A 16,702-nucleotide genomic window follows, 5' to 3' on the forward strand; every position below is an offset into this window, starting at 1 on the left:
TTAAACACAGAAGCACACTTAGCTTGCTGCAAAAAAAGAGTCAAATTGGGGGATCCTGCATGGAGCACATCATTCCCGTTTTAGATGAGGAAGCTGTAGCTTGGAGAGGTGGTAACTAGACCAGGGTCACCTGGGTTTAGTGAGATGTCCAAACCTCACTTTCCTCACCTGTAAGATGAGGATAACAGCCTTTGTCCACCTTTCTGGGAGCTGGGGCACTGACCCCTCAGACTCCCCCTGGCCGGTGTCCCCCCTCGCCTCTGCCTGCAAAGAGCCACCCGTGCCCAGAGCATAGGATGGAATATGTGAAAATTCTCTGCAAACTGTAGTGACTGTAGTGTGGGCCACAGAGAGAGAGAGAGAGAGAGAGAGTGTGTGTGTGTGTGTGAATATGTGTGCACAGGCTGAAGGCTGTGTCTGCAGACCCTGTCAGGTGGGACAGGGTCAGCTAGAGGGACCAGACTCCAACGCTTAGGCCCCCGTCCCCTGCTCTCCCCACAGAGGGCCATCCGTGTGCGCAGCCACTCCATGGAGACCATGGTGAGCAGCCAGAAGAAGCAGCACGGCGGGGGCATCTCCGGCAGCCTCAGCGGGGGCATCTCCCATAACAGCACGGAGGCCACCAAGACTACCTTCTCGGTGAGAGCCGCAGGCCCTGGGGCAGCACGTGGGTCCTGGGGAGGGTCCCCCAGGCCTCAGCGGGGGAGGCTTGGGCCAGGTGATGAGACCAGTGACGACAGAGGGAAACGGAGGCTGTTCTGGGGGTGAGCCCAGGCCCTGCCCTCCGAAATGGAGCCTCCATCCCGGGTAGCGCCTGGGGCTGGCCCGGCCTAGAGGCCCTCCCGTTGTCCTGTTCTCTGAGTTTCCTCGACAACTGGGCCTCCTCCTGAAGGCCGACCCTGCAAAATGGGCCTGAAGCGAGTTTCTTTGCTTGGGAGCTTGGAACCCGTGACTGTGAGAAGAGTGTCCTTGCTTTGTTATTATTAATGGTAACAGTAACTGCCGTCCACTTGCTGTGCACCAGGCACTGAGTTAAGTCGTTCACAGACATTATCTCATCCGATCCTGTGACAGCTGTCTGGGGTAGGTACTGATGTGTTTGTTCTCCATTCCTCCTTGAGGAAAAGGAGGCCCAGAGGTTTTAAGTAACTTGCTACAGGCCACCCAGGTAAGCTGAAGAGCTGGGATTTGAATGCAGGTCTCCCTGATCCAAAGTCGAAGCTCTTAGTCATTGTGTAGACGGTTCCCAAGGAAAGCCTGGCAGGTCTGTGGGTTTGAGTGTGGTCTGCTCACACCAGGGGCTGGCCAGGGAAGGAACCAGTCAGTCCTTTGAAAAAGCAAAGGGACTTTGGATTTGTATAGACTAGTCTTTTCTTCCCCTTTCTTCTTTTTTTTTTTTTTTTCTCTTCTCTTCCTTTCCTCTCCCCTCTTTTTTTTCTTTTCATAGTGGAACACATCCACCATGATACCAATGATTAGTATTTTAAATGGTCTTGCATAATTCATTTAACTTACCAAATATGTTCATAGCTATTACCTTGTTCCTCCCAGAACGTCTGTGAAGTGAGAAGGGCAGAGCAGTTATCTTCATTCTGTGGATGAAGAGACTGAGGCCCAGAGAGTTTTGTCACTTACCCAAGGTTGCACAGCATGTGGATGGCAGAAGTTGGGGCCTGGGTTAGAAGCCTGGTGGGCTCTAGAGATTGGCTGTAGGCTCTTGTCTCCCCCTCCTCAGTCTCGCACCTCTCCGTGGTCCCCCTGTGTGTGGCCGAAGCAGGGCCATGTTCTTGGGGGGCTCCCTTTGCCCGGGGCTGCGTGTGGACCTGAATCTGCTGCTCCCAATCTGTCTTATTACTGTGACACCAGCTTGGACCCATTTCTTTGTGAGCAGCTGATGGAGAGTCAGGAGCCGTGGGCTCTTGTGCTCGTCTGCTGCTGATTTGCTATTACGACCTTGGCCGAGTCTCCTCACCCCTCGGCTCCTCAGCTTTTTCACTGGTAAAGCGTGAGGCTGGACCAGGCCTCTCCCCGGGCTCTCAGCTTTGTGGTTCTCAGTCTGTGACCCCGAGTCATCCTGTCCTTATAAATATGCAGGGCTCTCCTTAGGGTGGCCCTGACCCCGTGTTCCTCCAAGAATTCTGGTCTTTGGTAGATTGTTACCTGGGGCCACGAGGTTTGGCTTAAGAACACAGGAAAACATGCTGCAGGTGGCTTGAATCTTAGGGTCCCAGATCCCATTACTAGATCCCAACCTTCCTGGCTGGCTTGCTGTTTTCTGGGATCTCCTCCAGACCAGCTGGGGATTGCAGGACCTATTGTAGGCCAGAAAGGGGGCTAAGAGGAAGGAGAGCTGGGTTTGGGGGTGTGGTCAGCACTCATTCTGGCGGTTTCATTGGCAGCCTCCGGTGGCAGTGGCAACAGCGAAGAACCAGTCACGGAGCCCCATCAAGCGGAGGTCGGGGCTCTTCCCCCGTCTGCACACGGGCTCTGAAGGCCAAGGGGACAGCCGGACACGATGGTAACTGTCCCTTGTGGGGTTTGTCAGCTCTCACCACTGCTGCAGCCGTCAGATGGATGCAAGAGCCGTCAGATGGATGCAACCCATCCTTGGGGAGGGCTTTGCGTAGGTTCAGGAGATGGCTTCCTTTTGACCCTGGTCCCTCCTTCAGGGACCTGCACACCCCCGTCACCCACTCAGCTCCTTATCCACCGAGGCAGATTTGCCTGGTCTCTGCACGGGACTTTCCAAAGTTGTCCTTGTTGCCTTTTGACCCAAACTAGAAACATTGCTTGGATTTTTTTTTTTTTCTTTGCCTCCTTTTTCAGGGCTTACTCAAATGTCCGCTCTTATGAAAACCTTCCCTGATTCTACCAGGCGGAGTTCATCAAACTTTCCTCTGGGCTTCTAGAATGTTCTATCTCTCTCTCTTTTTTAAAGCAACTCTCATATTGCATCATACTTAACCAGTTCCTGCTAATGGTCTTTCTGATCCTTTAATCACTGAGCCCTCTTATTTAATTCGGCAAGCAGCATCGCTGAGTGCCTGCCGTGTGCTGGGCTCAGTGCTCTGACAGAGCTACAGAAGATGCAAACCTACCTTCCAGAAGCTTACAGTCTTATGAAGGAAAGAGAGGCTTTTAGGTCGATGTCCAGGCCTCCAAGTTGTCTGTCTGCAGCCCTGGATGGCACCGTGCCCTGAGCTTGGGCGTGCAGGACCAGGGGCAGGTTTATGGAAGGGGATGAAAAGCTCTGTTTGGAACCTGTACATGTGAGTGAGTCCTTGTGGGCCCCCCAGGAGAGAAGGGCAGAATTGGGGGTGGTCAGAACTGCAGGTCTTGAGCTTAGGAGAGAGGCCTTGACTGGAGAAGAAGCGATGGGAGTCCCTGGGGGTGGAGGTGGTGTTTAAAGAGGGACCAAGGAATACGACCACACAGGGGGGTGTGTAGAATGCCTGGGGAAGACCTGCGTTTAAGGGCAAGTGGAGAGAGAAGAGCTGGTGAAGAAGACTGGGAAGAAAATGAGAGAGGAGAGAGCCTGGAGGTGTAGGGGTGAGGGAGTGGATCTTAGAGGCCAGGAGAGGAGGCATTCCAGGAGGGAGGGGCAGCTGTGTCAGGCACGCAGAGAAGTCCAGCTCAATGACCCAAACCCCTGCTCGGGTTGACAATTAGGAGGTCATTAGCGACCTCATTAAAAGTGCATTGAGGCACCTCTCGCCTCTGGGATGTCTATAAAACAAAAAGATAAATAATAACACATGCTGGGAAGGATGTGGAGGATTAGGAACCCTTGTGCATAGCTGGTGGGAATGTAAAATGGTGCAACTGCTTGGGAAAACAGTCTGGCAGTTCACCAGAGGGTTAAACAGAGAGTTACAAAATGTCCCAGCAATTCCACTCCTAAGTATGTACCCAAGAGAAAGAATACACGTGTCTACATAAAAACTAGCACACAGATGTTCATAGCAGCATTATTCATAATAGCCGAAAGTGGAAACAGTCCAAATGTTCGTCACTCACTGAATGGGTAAATAAAATGTGGTATATCCATAGAACGGAATATTATTTTGCAACAAAAAGGAGTGAAGTACTGATACCTGCTACAACACAGATGAACCTCGAAAACACTATGCTAAGTGAAAGAAGTCAGTCACAAAAAGACCACACCATATTGTATGATTCCGTTTATATGGAATGTCCCAAATAGGAAAATCCATCGAGACAGAAAGTAGACAAGTGGTTGCCAGGGACCAGGGGGAGGGGAGAATGGGCAGTGATTGTGAGTGGGTCCAGAGTTTCTTTTAGGGGGGACTAAAATGTTCTAAAATTAGATCATGGTGATGGTTGTACAACTCTGTGGATATACTAAAAACCATTGAATTGCACACTTTAAATGGGTAAATTGTATGTGGATTATATCTCAGTAAAGCTGTTATAAAAATAGAAGTGCATTGAGGACAGGCCCATCATGTCCCCAGCAGCGGGCACCGGCTAAACAGCGGGTGTCTGTGCATGGTCTTTGGTAAACTAGAGGAGGAGGAAGCCCTGGAGCCCCGGGCCGGGAGTGGCCCACGTCCCAGCACAAGGGCCACCTCATCACCCGGATCCAGAGCGTTCATTTTACAGTCTGTGTGAAGTGTGTCCCCTGGAGTTAAGCAGCGGGTGGCCCGGCCAGCACCCTGAGGAACCCATGTGTACTGGGTTTTTTCCCTGTTGGGTGGATGTCCCAGACCCCTTCCATTCCCTCTGTGGCCTGCCCTTGACCTGGAGCTCTGCTGGGTGGGATGGCCAGCTTGGGTGGGGGGTGGACTTGGGCTCACGGACATCAAGCCAGGACTCTTGCTTGATAGGTCTTGACTCTCACCCAGGAGCCTGGAGTAGCCCCTGATGGAGCAGAGAATTCTGTTGTCTGTTGCAGTGTCTGAGGGGGGCTCGGGTGGGAATGGAGGTCCGGTGGCCGTGCTCTGGCAGGGGCACTATGCCCCACAGGTCCCCATGGTGCTGAGTGCTGGTGGTGGGTTGGGACCTGGGCCCACGGCCTCACTCCTCTTCATCCTCACTTCTTCAGCGACAGTGCATCCAGCAACCCGAAGACCCCAGAGGGCGGACACTCTTCTCAGGAGATAAAGTCCGAGACCTCATCCAATCCCAGCTCTCCGGAAATCTGCCCCAGCAAGGAGAAGTAAGAGAGTGGTGGTCGTTGGGGGGGCTGGCTTTAGCCACCTGGGGCCCGGGAATATGTGCTTTGCTCCAGGCAAGCTGAGAGTCGGCGTCTCTTGCCTTGGGAACCCTCCAGAACACAAAAGTCCACCGGCAGGTGCACGCGGGGGGCTGCTGGTGGGCGAGCTCAGGCCTGCTGGGCCTGCCTCGTCCTCAGTCCCGGGAGGGCCGTGGCGGGGGTCTCGGTGTGTGACCAGGGCCTGCCTTCCTGTTCCCCGCAGGCCCTTCATAAAGTTGAAGGAGAATGGCCGAGCCAACATCTCCCGCTCCTCCTCCAGCACAAGCAGCTTCAGCAGCACGGCAGGGGAGGGCGAGGTCATGGAGGAGTGTGACAGTGGGGTAGGTGTGGCCCCGTCCAACCCTGGGGAGCAGGGGGGGCACCCTGGGCCCAGCCAGACACCGCTCTGTGCATCAACATAGGTACTGTGGGCAGAGCCCCGTGCAGGCTCTGCAGGCAAAAGGAGACGCGTGGAAACAGGAGAGGGCCCAGTCGGCCATCGCCACCCTCTGGGAGCAGTGGTTCAGTGGAGGGGCGCAGGGTCCTCCCTCAGAGTGACAGACGAGCAGCAGCAGGGGTCAGAGGCCAGACCGAACGGTGCCCCTGCCGTGGGGTTTCCAGCTGGAGGGGGGAAGGCTCAGCCCTCTCTGTGGGGCTGGGTCAGGGCTACCTCCTGGGGGGCGGGGGGAGAGGTTGGAATCAGGGGTGAAGGCAGCAGAAGGAAAGAGCAGGTCCAAGTGGGGAGTGAGAGGCAGTGGCTGCCCGGGGTGGGACCGGGGGGAGCGGACAGCTGCCTGTCTCAGGCTGCGGGGGTGGAGCTGCGTCACTCGCCCAGCCTCTCTCCCCAGAGCAGCCAGCCGTCCACAACCTCTCCCTTCAAGCAGGAGGTGTTTGTCTACAGCCCGTCCCCAAGCAGCGAGAGCCCCAGCCTGGCGGCAGCCGCCGCCCCCATCATCATGAGCCGGAGTCCGACAGGTCAGTGGCATCTCGTGGGCGGTGTGTACCGTGTGGCCAGCGGAGGCGGGGCTGTGGCCTGACCGTTGTTGGTGGGGCACGTGCCCCAGGCACGCGGAACTGGCCCGTTTCTATTTCAGCCCCAAAGTATTAGGGCCTCCGGCGCTGCCAGCTCACCGCATCGGTTCATCACCCTTCAGAGGCCTGTGTTCTCATCCCCTCCTTACTCGGGGGGAAACTGAGGCTCAGAGAGTTCAGTGATTTGCCAGGGGAGCTGGGCTTGTGTGATTGGAAAGCTGAGGCTCTTTCCCTGACCTCTCGCCTCACCCCACCACCGACCCAGGGCCCCTCTGTCCCAGCGACCATCCTGATAATACGGAGATAAGGGGTGGGAGGAGTGTTGCAGGTGGACAGAACAGCACTAGAAAGGCCTGGGGGGAATCCAGAGACTGTGTTCCGGACCCGCACGTGGTTCAGTGCGGCTGGAGTGCACGAAGGGGACACGTGAGAGAGGAGACAGTGGTTAGGACAACAGGTTGGGGCTGCCACGGGGACCCTGGTGAGGATTTTGCATTATCCTGCCAGCAGTGGAAGCTGTTGGAGGGCCTTCAGTCTTTGAAGGTCCTTTAAGTATAGAAGCGCCATCCAAAGGAGAGAGACCGTTTTGGCGGTTGCAGCTGGCTGAACAGAAAGGATTGGTGGGGAGTGGGCACAGGGAGGGAGAGCAGTGAGGGGTCACAGTGGCTGGTGAGGGGTGACAGGGCCATGGATCTGGGGGGCTATCTGGGGCAGTGGGAGAAGGATGCGGATTCAAGGGATGTACAGGCTCACTAGTGGGGGCTCAAGGAAGGCAAGGAGTCCAGGCCTTTCAGGGTTCTGTGATCCCTGCAGTCGGGCAGAGAAGGAGGAGCCAGCTCTGGGGAGAGGGCGAGGGGTTGGAGCCCGAGGGGCGTCCAAGCAGACATGTGCTGTAGGCACCACTGGGTGTTGGGGGTGCCTGTAAATCAGAGCCTTGGTCCTGCCCTCGAGGAGGGCAGCATAGTGTGGGGCAGGACTCTGGAGCCTGGGTCCAAATCCTGGATCTTCCACTTACTAGTGATGTGCCAATGGGCAGGTTACTGAGTCTTTCTGTGCCTCAGTTTCCCCAAGTGAAAAGTGGAGAGAGGGGACTAGTTTCTACCTCGTATGGTTGGTTGTGTGAAGAGCAAAAGAGAGACTTATAAGAGACTTAGAACTGTTAACCTAAGTATTTGTTAAACAAGGAGAATAAAACAGTAGTGTAATCAGTGGTTCTCAACTGGGGCACGTTTGGCAGTGTCTGGAGGATTTTTGATTTGCATGACTGTGGGACGGGAGGGTGCTGCTGGCATCTAGTGGGCAGAGGTCAGGGATACTGCTAAGCATCCTACAGTGTACAGGGCAGTCCCCACGACAAAGGATTACCTGGCCCAAAATGTCAGGCTGAGGTTGAGGAGCTCTAATCGAAATGATAGAAACACAGGGCCAGTGGGCCCACAGGGTGGTTTAAGCCACAGTGCTTCTGGGGTTCTCATGGTGAAGGAATGTTGGCAAAAGGCGACATGTGATGTTGGGGATAAGGGGAAGGCCTGGTTCACAAGCAAACAATCGCTTGTGTAGTGCGGCAACCCCCCACCCCCCGCCATGCCTGGGCAGCTGTGAAGCTGGGTTCTAATCCTGGTGCACCATTGGCAGCCCCACCTCTCTGAACCTCAGTTTCCTCATCTGTAAAGTGGGGTAGTAATACAAATTCCCTGGTTGTTTTTTTTTTAACAAGGCTTAATTAAATACTGAAGGAATGAATGAATCTATAATCAAGACTGGATCTGACTTGGTATTAAATAAATATCAAAATAAATAAGGTTTCAAGTAAAAGGAGGTTTAGAGTATGACTTGCTGAAGATCACCCAGGGCAGAAGGGGACCTACAACGGGTCTGTAACACCTGTCCAGTGCTTATTGCGACCCCACTGCCCATGGAGTATTTAACCCTGAGGAGCTGCTTCTTACCCACAGCCCCATAGGAGTTATGCTTTGTACCCGCAGGACCACGGTGGGTTTGCGGAGATCTGGAAACCTGTTTTAGGGGGAGAGACAGGGCCGAGGAGAGGGAGATGGCTGGGAGGACCTGACATCTGATCCTCCATAATCTCCGATGCCCTGGTCGTTGGTCATTTCACACCTGGGCTCCCTGGGGCCCTGAGGGGGGCTGGTGGGTCACACCGAGAGGTGATCATAGTGCTGAGTGGAACCCTTGAATATGAAGCATCAAGACTAAGTCAGCAGCCTCCAGGTGGAGTGTACTGAGCTGTAGATTCTCTCAGCCAGAGGAAAATCAGAAAGCCAAGTGGCCCCCCCAGCCAGTGGTGTGCTGGTAAAAATGTTTGACAACTGGCTCTCCCACCATACACATACACACACACACACACACACACGCACGCACGCACACATGTTATGTGTTTACTGTAAATTTTACTGATATAAAGGATCTGAAGCACAATTTATAAATAATGATAAAATATACAATATTCTTTTTTTTAACATCTTTATTGGAGTATAATTGCTTTACAATGGTGTGTTAGTTTCTGCTTTATAACAAATGTCCATTGACAGGTGAATGGATAAAGAAGATGTGGCACAGATATACAATGGAATATTACTCAGCCATAAAAAGAAACAAAATTGAGTTATTTGTAGTGAGGTGGATGGACCTAGAGTCTGTCATACAGAGTGAAGTAAGTCAGAAAGAGAAAAACAAATACCATATGCTAACACGTATATATGGAATCTAAAAAAAAAAAAAAATGGTTATGAAGAACCTAGGGGCAGGACAGGAATGATGACGCAGACATAGAGAATGGACTTGAGGACACAGGGAGGGGGAAGGGTAAGCTGGGACGAAATATACAATATTCTTTACTATAAATCGACAGAGCCAACTGATTCTCACAAAGCACCTTTACTGATATTTGCCCAACCTTTGTATCCGTAGACACCGTAAGGTTCCAAATGACGGACAAGTATAGTTCCAACATGAATGATGATTGATATTATTTTGTCAGTGATGTGAGCAAGTTCTTTGCTGAATCAGATAATAGTTTTCAAATACTGGAAGAGTATTTTCTCGGTTTTTTGTGCCATTCACAATGTAATGGCTATAGACAAACACATTTTCAAGTCTAATCTATATTATTAACGTTTTCTCCATGAGTTTCTTAAGTCTAGACAAGAAAACAATTATTCAAGCTCTGATTTATAGTTTGCTGATTTCTCTGGTGTGAATACTCCTGGCTGACCTCAAGCGCCCATTGTGACATGGAGTTGGGAAGAACTACCGGACAGACATAATAGACATAAATAATCTTAGGAGAATAAATAATAGTAAAATGTAGTGAAATAACTAGGAAATGATAACTTCTGAGTATTTATTACCTTTGGGATATACAATTTGTTTAATTGTAAGCTTATATAATTAAAAAAAAATAACTATGTGTAACAACCAGCTCACAACATTTCTGAAAATTTGAGAGTTGGCTCTCGTGAATTGGTGCAGGTCAGCTAAAGTGCCTAGTGGAGAGGAGGCCCCCCTTCTCCTGGCCTCTGTATCCAGCCCCCACCCTGGAGCCCCAGTGACCTCTGCAGCCCCACCTCCTCTCAAGGGCTTCCTTCTTTTTTCTAGACGTCAAAAGCAGAAACTCCCCGAGGTCAAACCTGAAATTCCGCTTTGATAAGCTCAGCCATGCCAGCTCCAGCGCGGTGAGGATCTAGGGGTGTGAGGGTAGTTGGGGGAACCTCCCACCTCCCACGCTCCAGCCTCGGCCATCCTTCCTGGGGGTGGAGGAAGAGGGCGCCTCACACCTCACGTGGGGGGAGGGGGGGAGAAGCCCTGGTCAGATCTGGGGGTGCCGTTGGTTTCCCACACGGTGCAGGCATCAGCCTGGGGCTCGCCAGCCACCGTGGCCACGCTTCCTGTGTTAGAGCCACACCCTTGGACACAGGCAGGTTCCAGTTGGGAACTGTTGCTCCTGGGGTCTCATGTCCCTTCCCGGGCTCTCCAGAGAGCTGAGCACTGAATATACAGAAGCTGTAGTTGGTGGGGATTATGTTGTCTAGTTATTTAAAACTCTCATATGGATTTTTCTTGAAACAGGGTCACTAATGTGAAAGAGGAGTCCTTCGCTTGTCAAAGGTGGGTCAGGTGTTAGTCCTGCTGTGGCCACAAGGGAGGGTGTGTTACTAAGATTGGGGCACTTGTGGCCTGATAACGTGAGAATGGCCAGAGAGATCCTGACCAGCGGGTGGGCTAGTCACCTCTTCCCTGGAGCCTCTGTGATGGGGCCCAGCTCTAGATGGGGAAGAGGGCAGATGGTCTTGGGTGCCGATGGGAAGGTTTGCCTGATAGGATTGGGCCAGACTCGCTGAGTGGGTCTCCCTTCCCCACAGGAGCTTGTTGCAGCAGGCAGAGGGCAGTAGCCCAGAGCCCTCCTTCCTCACTTGGCCCCCTTGCCTCCCTGTTTCGGCAGCCTTTCCCTCCTTGGGTCTTTGGCCAGGGCTCTGGGCTGAGATGTGTCCTCCTTGTGCGTCCAGAGATGCTCTGGTCCCCTAAACATTGTTCGGGATGAGCCCAGGGAGGACCCTGCTCCCAGCCCCCAGCCAGGGGTGCATGAGGTTTACAGCAGAGCAGGGCATGGGTCCAACACTCCACCACCAAGGCCTGGCCTCCTGCTAGGGCAGTTACTAGAGACCTTTCTGACTTCCCAGCCCTCTCCCTGCCATGGGGCTCCCAGGGGTGTGAGTCACATTTGGAACCAAGGGGAGGGGCACAGCTGAGCCCACGTTATGTAACCCTGATCTATGTAAATGGGAATGTTGACACTCACTCCAACTCCCATCATGTACTTCAGATGTCCGGTTCACCAAAGTAATGTTTATGCCCAACTTCTCGGGCTGTAGAAAGTCTGCACCCTTGTATTTGGCAGCCTCTTGTCCTAAGCATGTGTAGCCATGGGCACATATGTCTCCTTCTCTTCCTTTACCTACTATTTGGTCATCATCTCCCTTCTCCTTGTTTCTTCCAGGGAAGCCCGATTCTGTCTTGGAGAGGGCTCCTATTCCAGCAGTTTGGGGGTGCCGTCCACTACTCTGACCGTCACAGGCCTGCTTCTCCACTGGTCACCTGCCCACCAGACCAGCTGTCTGTCCCAGTGTCCTGACCTGGCCACAGCCTTGCCCATCCCTGCCAGCACCTCCCCCTCTCTGGACAAGGCCTCATTCCTCCAGGCTCCCCCTGCTCCTGACCGCCTGATGTGATGTGTGTCTGGGTCTTTTGTCATCTTGTTCTGTCTGCAGGGGAGCGAGTTGGGCAAGGGGGGATCTGGGTACCGGTCAGAGTCCAGAGAAGTAGAGAGAGTGGTGAGGTGGGCAGCAGAGACTGACAGCAGGATGCTGCACCCAGGCAGGGGCAGCGCCGTGTCCTGGACACGGCAGGAAGGAGGCTGTAGCCACAGCAAATGCATTTAGTGGTGGTGGAGGGACCATTTTTCCAGGAACCCAGATTTGTAGCCATCCTCGAAGGTGTCCTGATAGAAGTCGGTTCTGCCGCTCCCACATGTCTGGAGATCCCAAACTTCTACTTGCTTCTGTGCTGGGAGTTTCTTATCCATCTGCTGACATCAGGCCCAGGTTGCCTCTGTCCCTGCTGCCTGTGTATCTTGAGCCACGAGGCCGGTTGAAGCTGAGACCCAGCTGGGGGTGTGCGGGAGCGGGCGCCGGGTTCTTCCTGGATGTCCTCATTTCCCACAGGCTCCTGATGTGGTGGCAGTGGGAGAAGCCATCAGTCTCTCCCCTCTGAGCAGACGCTTTTCCCTTGAAGGGGTGGGCAACGGGAGCGGGAAGGCATTCAGGGAGAGCCAGCAGCAAGTCCCGGGCACTTGGCCAAGGAAAACCTCAGGGCCCAGGGCTACGCCGGGATCCAGGTCTCTGCTGGTGGTGGAGGTTCGTGGGAGGCGTAGAGAGTTACTTCAGCCCACCCACTTAGGCGGGAGCCCGAGAGAGGGGTAGGTGGGCCCCCTAAGAAACAGACCTGAGAAGTGGCCTCTACCCTCTGTTTGCTAATGGGGGTGCTCTGGGCAGGATCTGAAATGTGAGGGACAACTGGTCAGGTTGGTTGGGCCATGTGTGGGTGTAGATCTTAGGTGTGGGAAGGGGTGGTGTCCTTCTGCAGTTTATGTGCCTGGCCTCTGCGGGGGCCCAGGGCTCTGGGGGGCTCTTTCCGGCTACCAAGCCCTTTGGTCCTAGCAGGGCTTGATCCCTCCACCACACTACCCCTAAGTCCTCCTCTTCCCCTCTGCAGCCACAAGAAGCCTGTAGGCATTTGTCACATCGGTGGGATTCCTGCAACCTGGGTCCCAGCTGGGTGCAGTTCAGACACTGCCTGTCACCTGCACCCTCAGCCAGAGAGACCTTTGCTGGGCTGAGCCAGCTCGCTCTCTGAGAAGCGGCCCCTCCTCCCTTCTCACCCATCTGAGTCTGCAGTGCGGCAGGTCATTTCTGCTGACTGGCCATGGTGGGGTTTAAGGCGAGGTATCCTCCAAGTTAAACAGAGTCTGAAGAGCAGACCCTTGAGGTGCTACAGCTCCAAGTGTGCATGGGGCCTTAGTGACTCAGGGCTGCCAGGGTGACACAGGCTGGGCACCTGCTTTATTGAGCAGAGGACAAGGATTTCCAACCAAATGCTTTATTTGCATTGGGATCTGGGCCTATTCCCAAGGCAAGACATATAAATGTTACACTTGTTTTTGACTGATGTGACAATTTCCCTGTTGCTTTTGCTTTTAGAGCAAAACCTTGATCCTTCATCCCCAACTCACGTGGACTTTGTGGGATCCTATTTACAGGCTGGGTGGACCTCTTCCCTCATGCTAGAAATGTGTTTACTTGAAGTACTAGTCCGGTAAGATTTATTCTAGTTAGAAGGTCAACAAATGTCTGTTTAGCTTTTATTAAAAATCCCTGTAGCGGCACCCACTGCTAGGCCTGCGGATTCTGGCAGCGTTCTGTTGGCTGGGTTTCTGAAGGAACTTGAAAGGTCAAACTGTATTTCTTTAAAAACTGTTCCAGGTTCTGGCTCGCTTCTCTGGGTAGCTGGTATTTACAGCTGCCTGGTGGTTGAGCTGTGCTGTGTTTGTCGTGGTCTGGGGGTCCTCTGGGGTTTTTAGGTTGTCTCCATTCTGTCCTACTTGAGAACCTTATAGCCACCTTCCCCCACTGCTCTGGCTGCTCTCCCTGCAGGCCCCACCTCCTGGGAGGGCTTTGCCCCCTGCCTCTGAGCCGGTGGCCAGGATGGCTGGGTGTGTCCAGAGAAACTGAGAGGCGTAGGTGGGCCCCCTAAGAAACAGACCTGAGAAGTGGCCTCTACCCTCTGTTTGCTAATGGGGATGCTCTGGGCAGGATCTGAAATGTCCCTCCCTCTGGGTCCTGCCTCACCACATCTAGAAAGTTCATTCTGGTCATTCTGGCTTCCAGACCAGCCCCCGTGAAGTCCCAGGGCTGAGGGGGAGGGGGAGAACAAGGACAGGACAGTCTCCCTTTGCCCCTCTGGACCATGGGACAGGCAGCTTGGGTTCCTGGAGGCTGCTTTTCCACCCCCCTCTTGCATCTGCTTTGCTCCAAAATGTCTTTCCTTTTATTGCCCCATCCAGTCTTGGGGCTCAAAGGTTGCTCAGGCCTCATCAGACCTTGTGACTAGACTCATCCTGATGGTGCTCTTGCTGGTATTTGAGGTGTCCCATAGGAGAAGTGTTTCCTGGACGTATCTCCGGCTCTGGGACCTGCCTGACTCACGGAAGAAACTATACTTCTCAGGCTCTGTCGGGCCTCCATATGCCTCTGCTGAGTTGATGCTTAAAAACAGATGCAGAAAGAGCTAGAGAGAGAAGGTCTCAGCTAGAGTTTCTGTCTGTGCTAACGAACGGAAATGGTGTTCTGGGAAAAATATTCTGTGGTTCAGCCTTGTCAGCTTCATCTCCATGTCCAAGCCTTCCGGGCCCCTTCTTAGCATCTAATCCGACCGTGTCACCTTCCAGATGAGAAACTTCAGCTCCAGTGAAGGGAAAACAACTTGCTTGAGGTCACATAGCCAGCTGGTGACAAAGCTGGGATGAGAACCCACAACCAGGGCCCTTTCTTTGGCACCACCTATGGGGTTGGTGGAACAAGTGACTGCATTTACTGCATTTGGAGAAGCCGGTGAGCGGGTGCCTCGGCACTGGCTGGGAGGTGTCAGCAGCCAAGGGTGCTGGTGGGCCTCAGTCTCTGTTCTTTTCATCAGGAGGGATGTTCCCTGGGATTTTTTAGTGAGAGCCGTGCGGTTTTGGCTGCGGCTTCGGCAAAGAAAACAAAGAGGGAAAGAGATTCCCAGGGACTGTTCCTCGGTGACATCAGTTCTTCAACCCTTGTCTGTAATGGGGGTGGAGACCAGGGGAGAGATGCAGTTAACCAAACCTCGCTTTCCCCTTTTTAAGTTAAGGAGAAAAGTGGTAAAAGAAAACTCTTTGACTCTCCCTGATGCTTAAACAAAGGTGGTCAATAAAAACCTAGGCTCAAGGGACGAGAGCCGGTTTCATGTTCCTACCCTAACTGTTGAAGGTGCCAACTCATACACTACCTTCATTCAATTCTGAGTCAACAGAGACAGGTCTGTTGCGGGGGAATGATCAGGGTTCAAGTAGATCTTATGGCTACCCGTGGCCGGCAGGGACCCCACAGGTCCTCCCCCAGACACCAGGTACCCCTCTCTCAGAGGCAGGGTGAGTCAGCAGTTTGCCAGGGCTGTCCCTGCAGCCTGGGGGCCCGGCTGGGACATTTTGCTAGCCTCTGATGGCTGTTTTACCACCAGTTCCTTACCCACTGCCATCCCACAGCTCCCTCCTTTCAGCTTTGGGAGAAAACCCCCACTAAGGCCAAGGACAGAAGAGCCCTGCCTGGTGAGAGACTCCTGGGGGCAGGGGCACTGTCCTGTGCCTTATCAGCCCCAGGGGGAGGGTGTTTGGCTGGAAGACTGGAATTTAAATGCCATCGTTTCTGATTTTGTGACATTTCTGCTTGGAAGTGTCAATCCCCCCTTCGCACTCCTTAGCATGTGTGCCAGCTCTCCCCTGTCCTGGGCATTGCCTTTCCACACTCCAGCCTGGGCAGTGCTGCTGTTTAAGTGTGAAGAGATTCCTCTGTGTGCTAGAACCTGCAAAGCGTAGCTTGGAAATGATGATCCGTGTGATGATGACTTTTCTGTCTTTCCTCTTCGAGAGGAGGTGATTCATAGACCCCCGACTGCGTATGTAATGTAAATAGTGTACATTTAATTTATTGCTATGGTAGCACATTGTATTTGTTAATGTATAAAACAAATTCTAAAAGGTTGACAAATGTATATTTTGTTGCTTAAATGTGTCTTTGCAGAAATTGACAATAAATACGATATTTTGTGTCCATCAGAGTTCAGACTTCTTTGCTTGGGATCCCAGTCCTGAGCATCGCCTTTCAGGTCACCAGAGGTTGAATCCATATTCCCACGGGCTGCATCTGGCCTGTAGATGTGTTTATCAAGAATCCTCCCCACTCTGACCACCCACCCGCCTCAGTCTTCATCCTCGATATCCAGTCAAGTTGCTCTTCCCTCACCCTTGCTAGCTAACCAAGTTCCTGTTAATAATTTTCCATCCAATTCCTCACCCTGCCATGGGCTAGAAATCCCCATTTGTCCCTGTTGTATTTGGAGTTGAGTTCAATCTCTCTCCTCTATCACAGTAACCTCAAATAAAGTCTTCCTTGCCTTTTGAACTCTGGGGCAATTTTTCTTTGACAGGTAGCTAACTGCTCCCCAGCCCCTCTTTCTCGTCTACACGTCCACACCAGTGTTGGATGGGGGAAGAGGGAGGCAGAAGACAGGAATAAGACATTTATTAGGCAAAAGGCCTGTGGAAAAAAATGGGGAGGGAGCTGAAGAAAGCTGAAGAGCTGTCAGACTGCGATACAGGTCTGACCCCGAGTGAAGGAGAGATGGGAGGAAGCAAGGTGGGGTGGAGGCATCTTTTGATGTCAGTTCATTTCTAAGAAAATTCTAAGCAAGATGATTGCGGAGTCCCCTAGCTAAAGTCACTCCCCAGAGGAGTCCTGCGTATCACAAGAATGAGTCTAAAATCACTATCCCTGCCACGCCCAGGCATTGGGTGGGAGCAAGCCTGTGGGAAGTCTGGCTTTGGTGCCAACCATGGAATACAGAGATGGCTCTCTCAGAATGCAGCAGCTGGGACCGTTGGTCAGTGATGCCCCCTGCAGCTGGAGACTGGAGAGGCACATTCTTGTGGTTGCCATATAAACTCGCCCCAGTTATGGTTGGTTACAATTTCCCCTTATTTGTGGATAGGGCCACCTTAGCACAGGGGGTGGTTATAGCTCCTTTCTCTTGGTTCTCTCTGCCTCTCTGTCTGATATAAATCCTCCGTTGGTTCCTTGTGCT

The 16,702-nt window shown here is 52.9% G+C and overlaps 1 protein-coding gene across 3 annotated transcripts in view; it reads left to right on the forward strand.

Moving 5' to 3' along the window:
* RAP1GAP2 (RAP1 GTPase activating protein 2) overlaps nucleotides 1-15,674 on the forward strand; it is a 142,172-nt gene extending 126,498 nt beyond the window's left edge. For all 3 annotated transcript variants that reach the window (XM_059908574.1, XM_059908572.1, XM_059908573.1), the window contains 8 exons: nucleotides 502-639; nucleotides 2,400-2,518; nucleotides 5,066-5,179; nucleotides 5,439-5,556; nucleotides 6,064-6,190; nucleotides 9,866-9,942; nucleotides 10,337-10,375; nucleotides 11,265-15,674. In XM_059908574.1, coding sequence (XP_059764557.1) covers nucleotides 502-639; nucleotides 2,400-2,518; nucleotides 5,066-5,179; nucleotides 5,439-5,556; nucleotides 6,064-6,190; nucleotides 9,866-9,942; nucleotides 10,337-10,345 — 702 coding nt within the window. In that variant the 3' untranslated portion in view covers nucleotides 10,346-10,375; nucleotides 11,265-15,674. The remainder of the gene's footprint in view (nucleotides 1-501; nucleotides 640-2,399; nucleotides 2,519-5,065; nucleotides 5,180-5,438; nucleotides 5,557-6,063; nucleotides 6,191-9,865; nucleotides 9,943-10,336; nucleotides 10,376-11,264) is intronic.
* Nucleotides 15,675-16,702: the final 1,028 nt, after the last annotated feature.

This window comes from Balaenoptera ricei, chromosome 20 (genome assembly GCF_028023285.1).
Source record: "Balaenoptera ricei isolate mBalRic1 chromosome 20, mBalRic1.hap2, whole genome shotgun sequence".
In the NCBI taxonomy this organism is placed as follows: domain Eukaryota; kingdom Metazoa; phylum Chordata; class Mammalia; order Artiodactyla; family Balaenopteridae; genus Balaenoptera; species Balaenoptera ricei.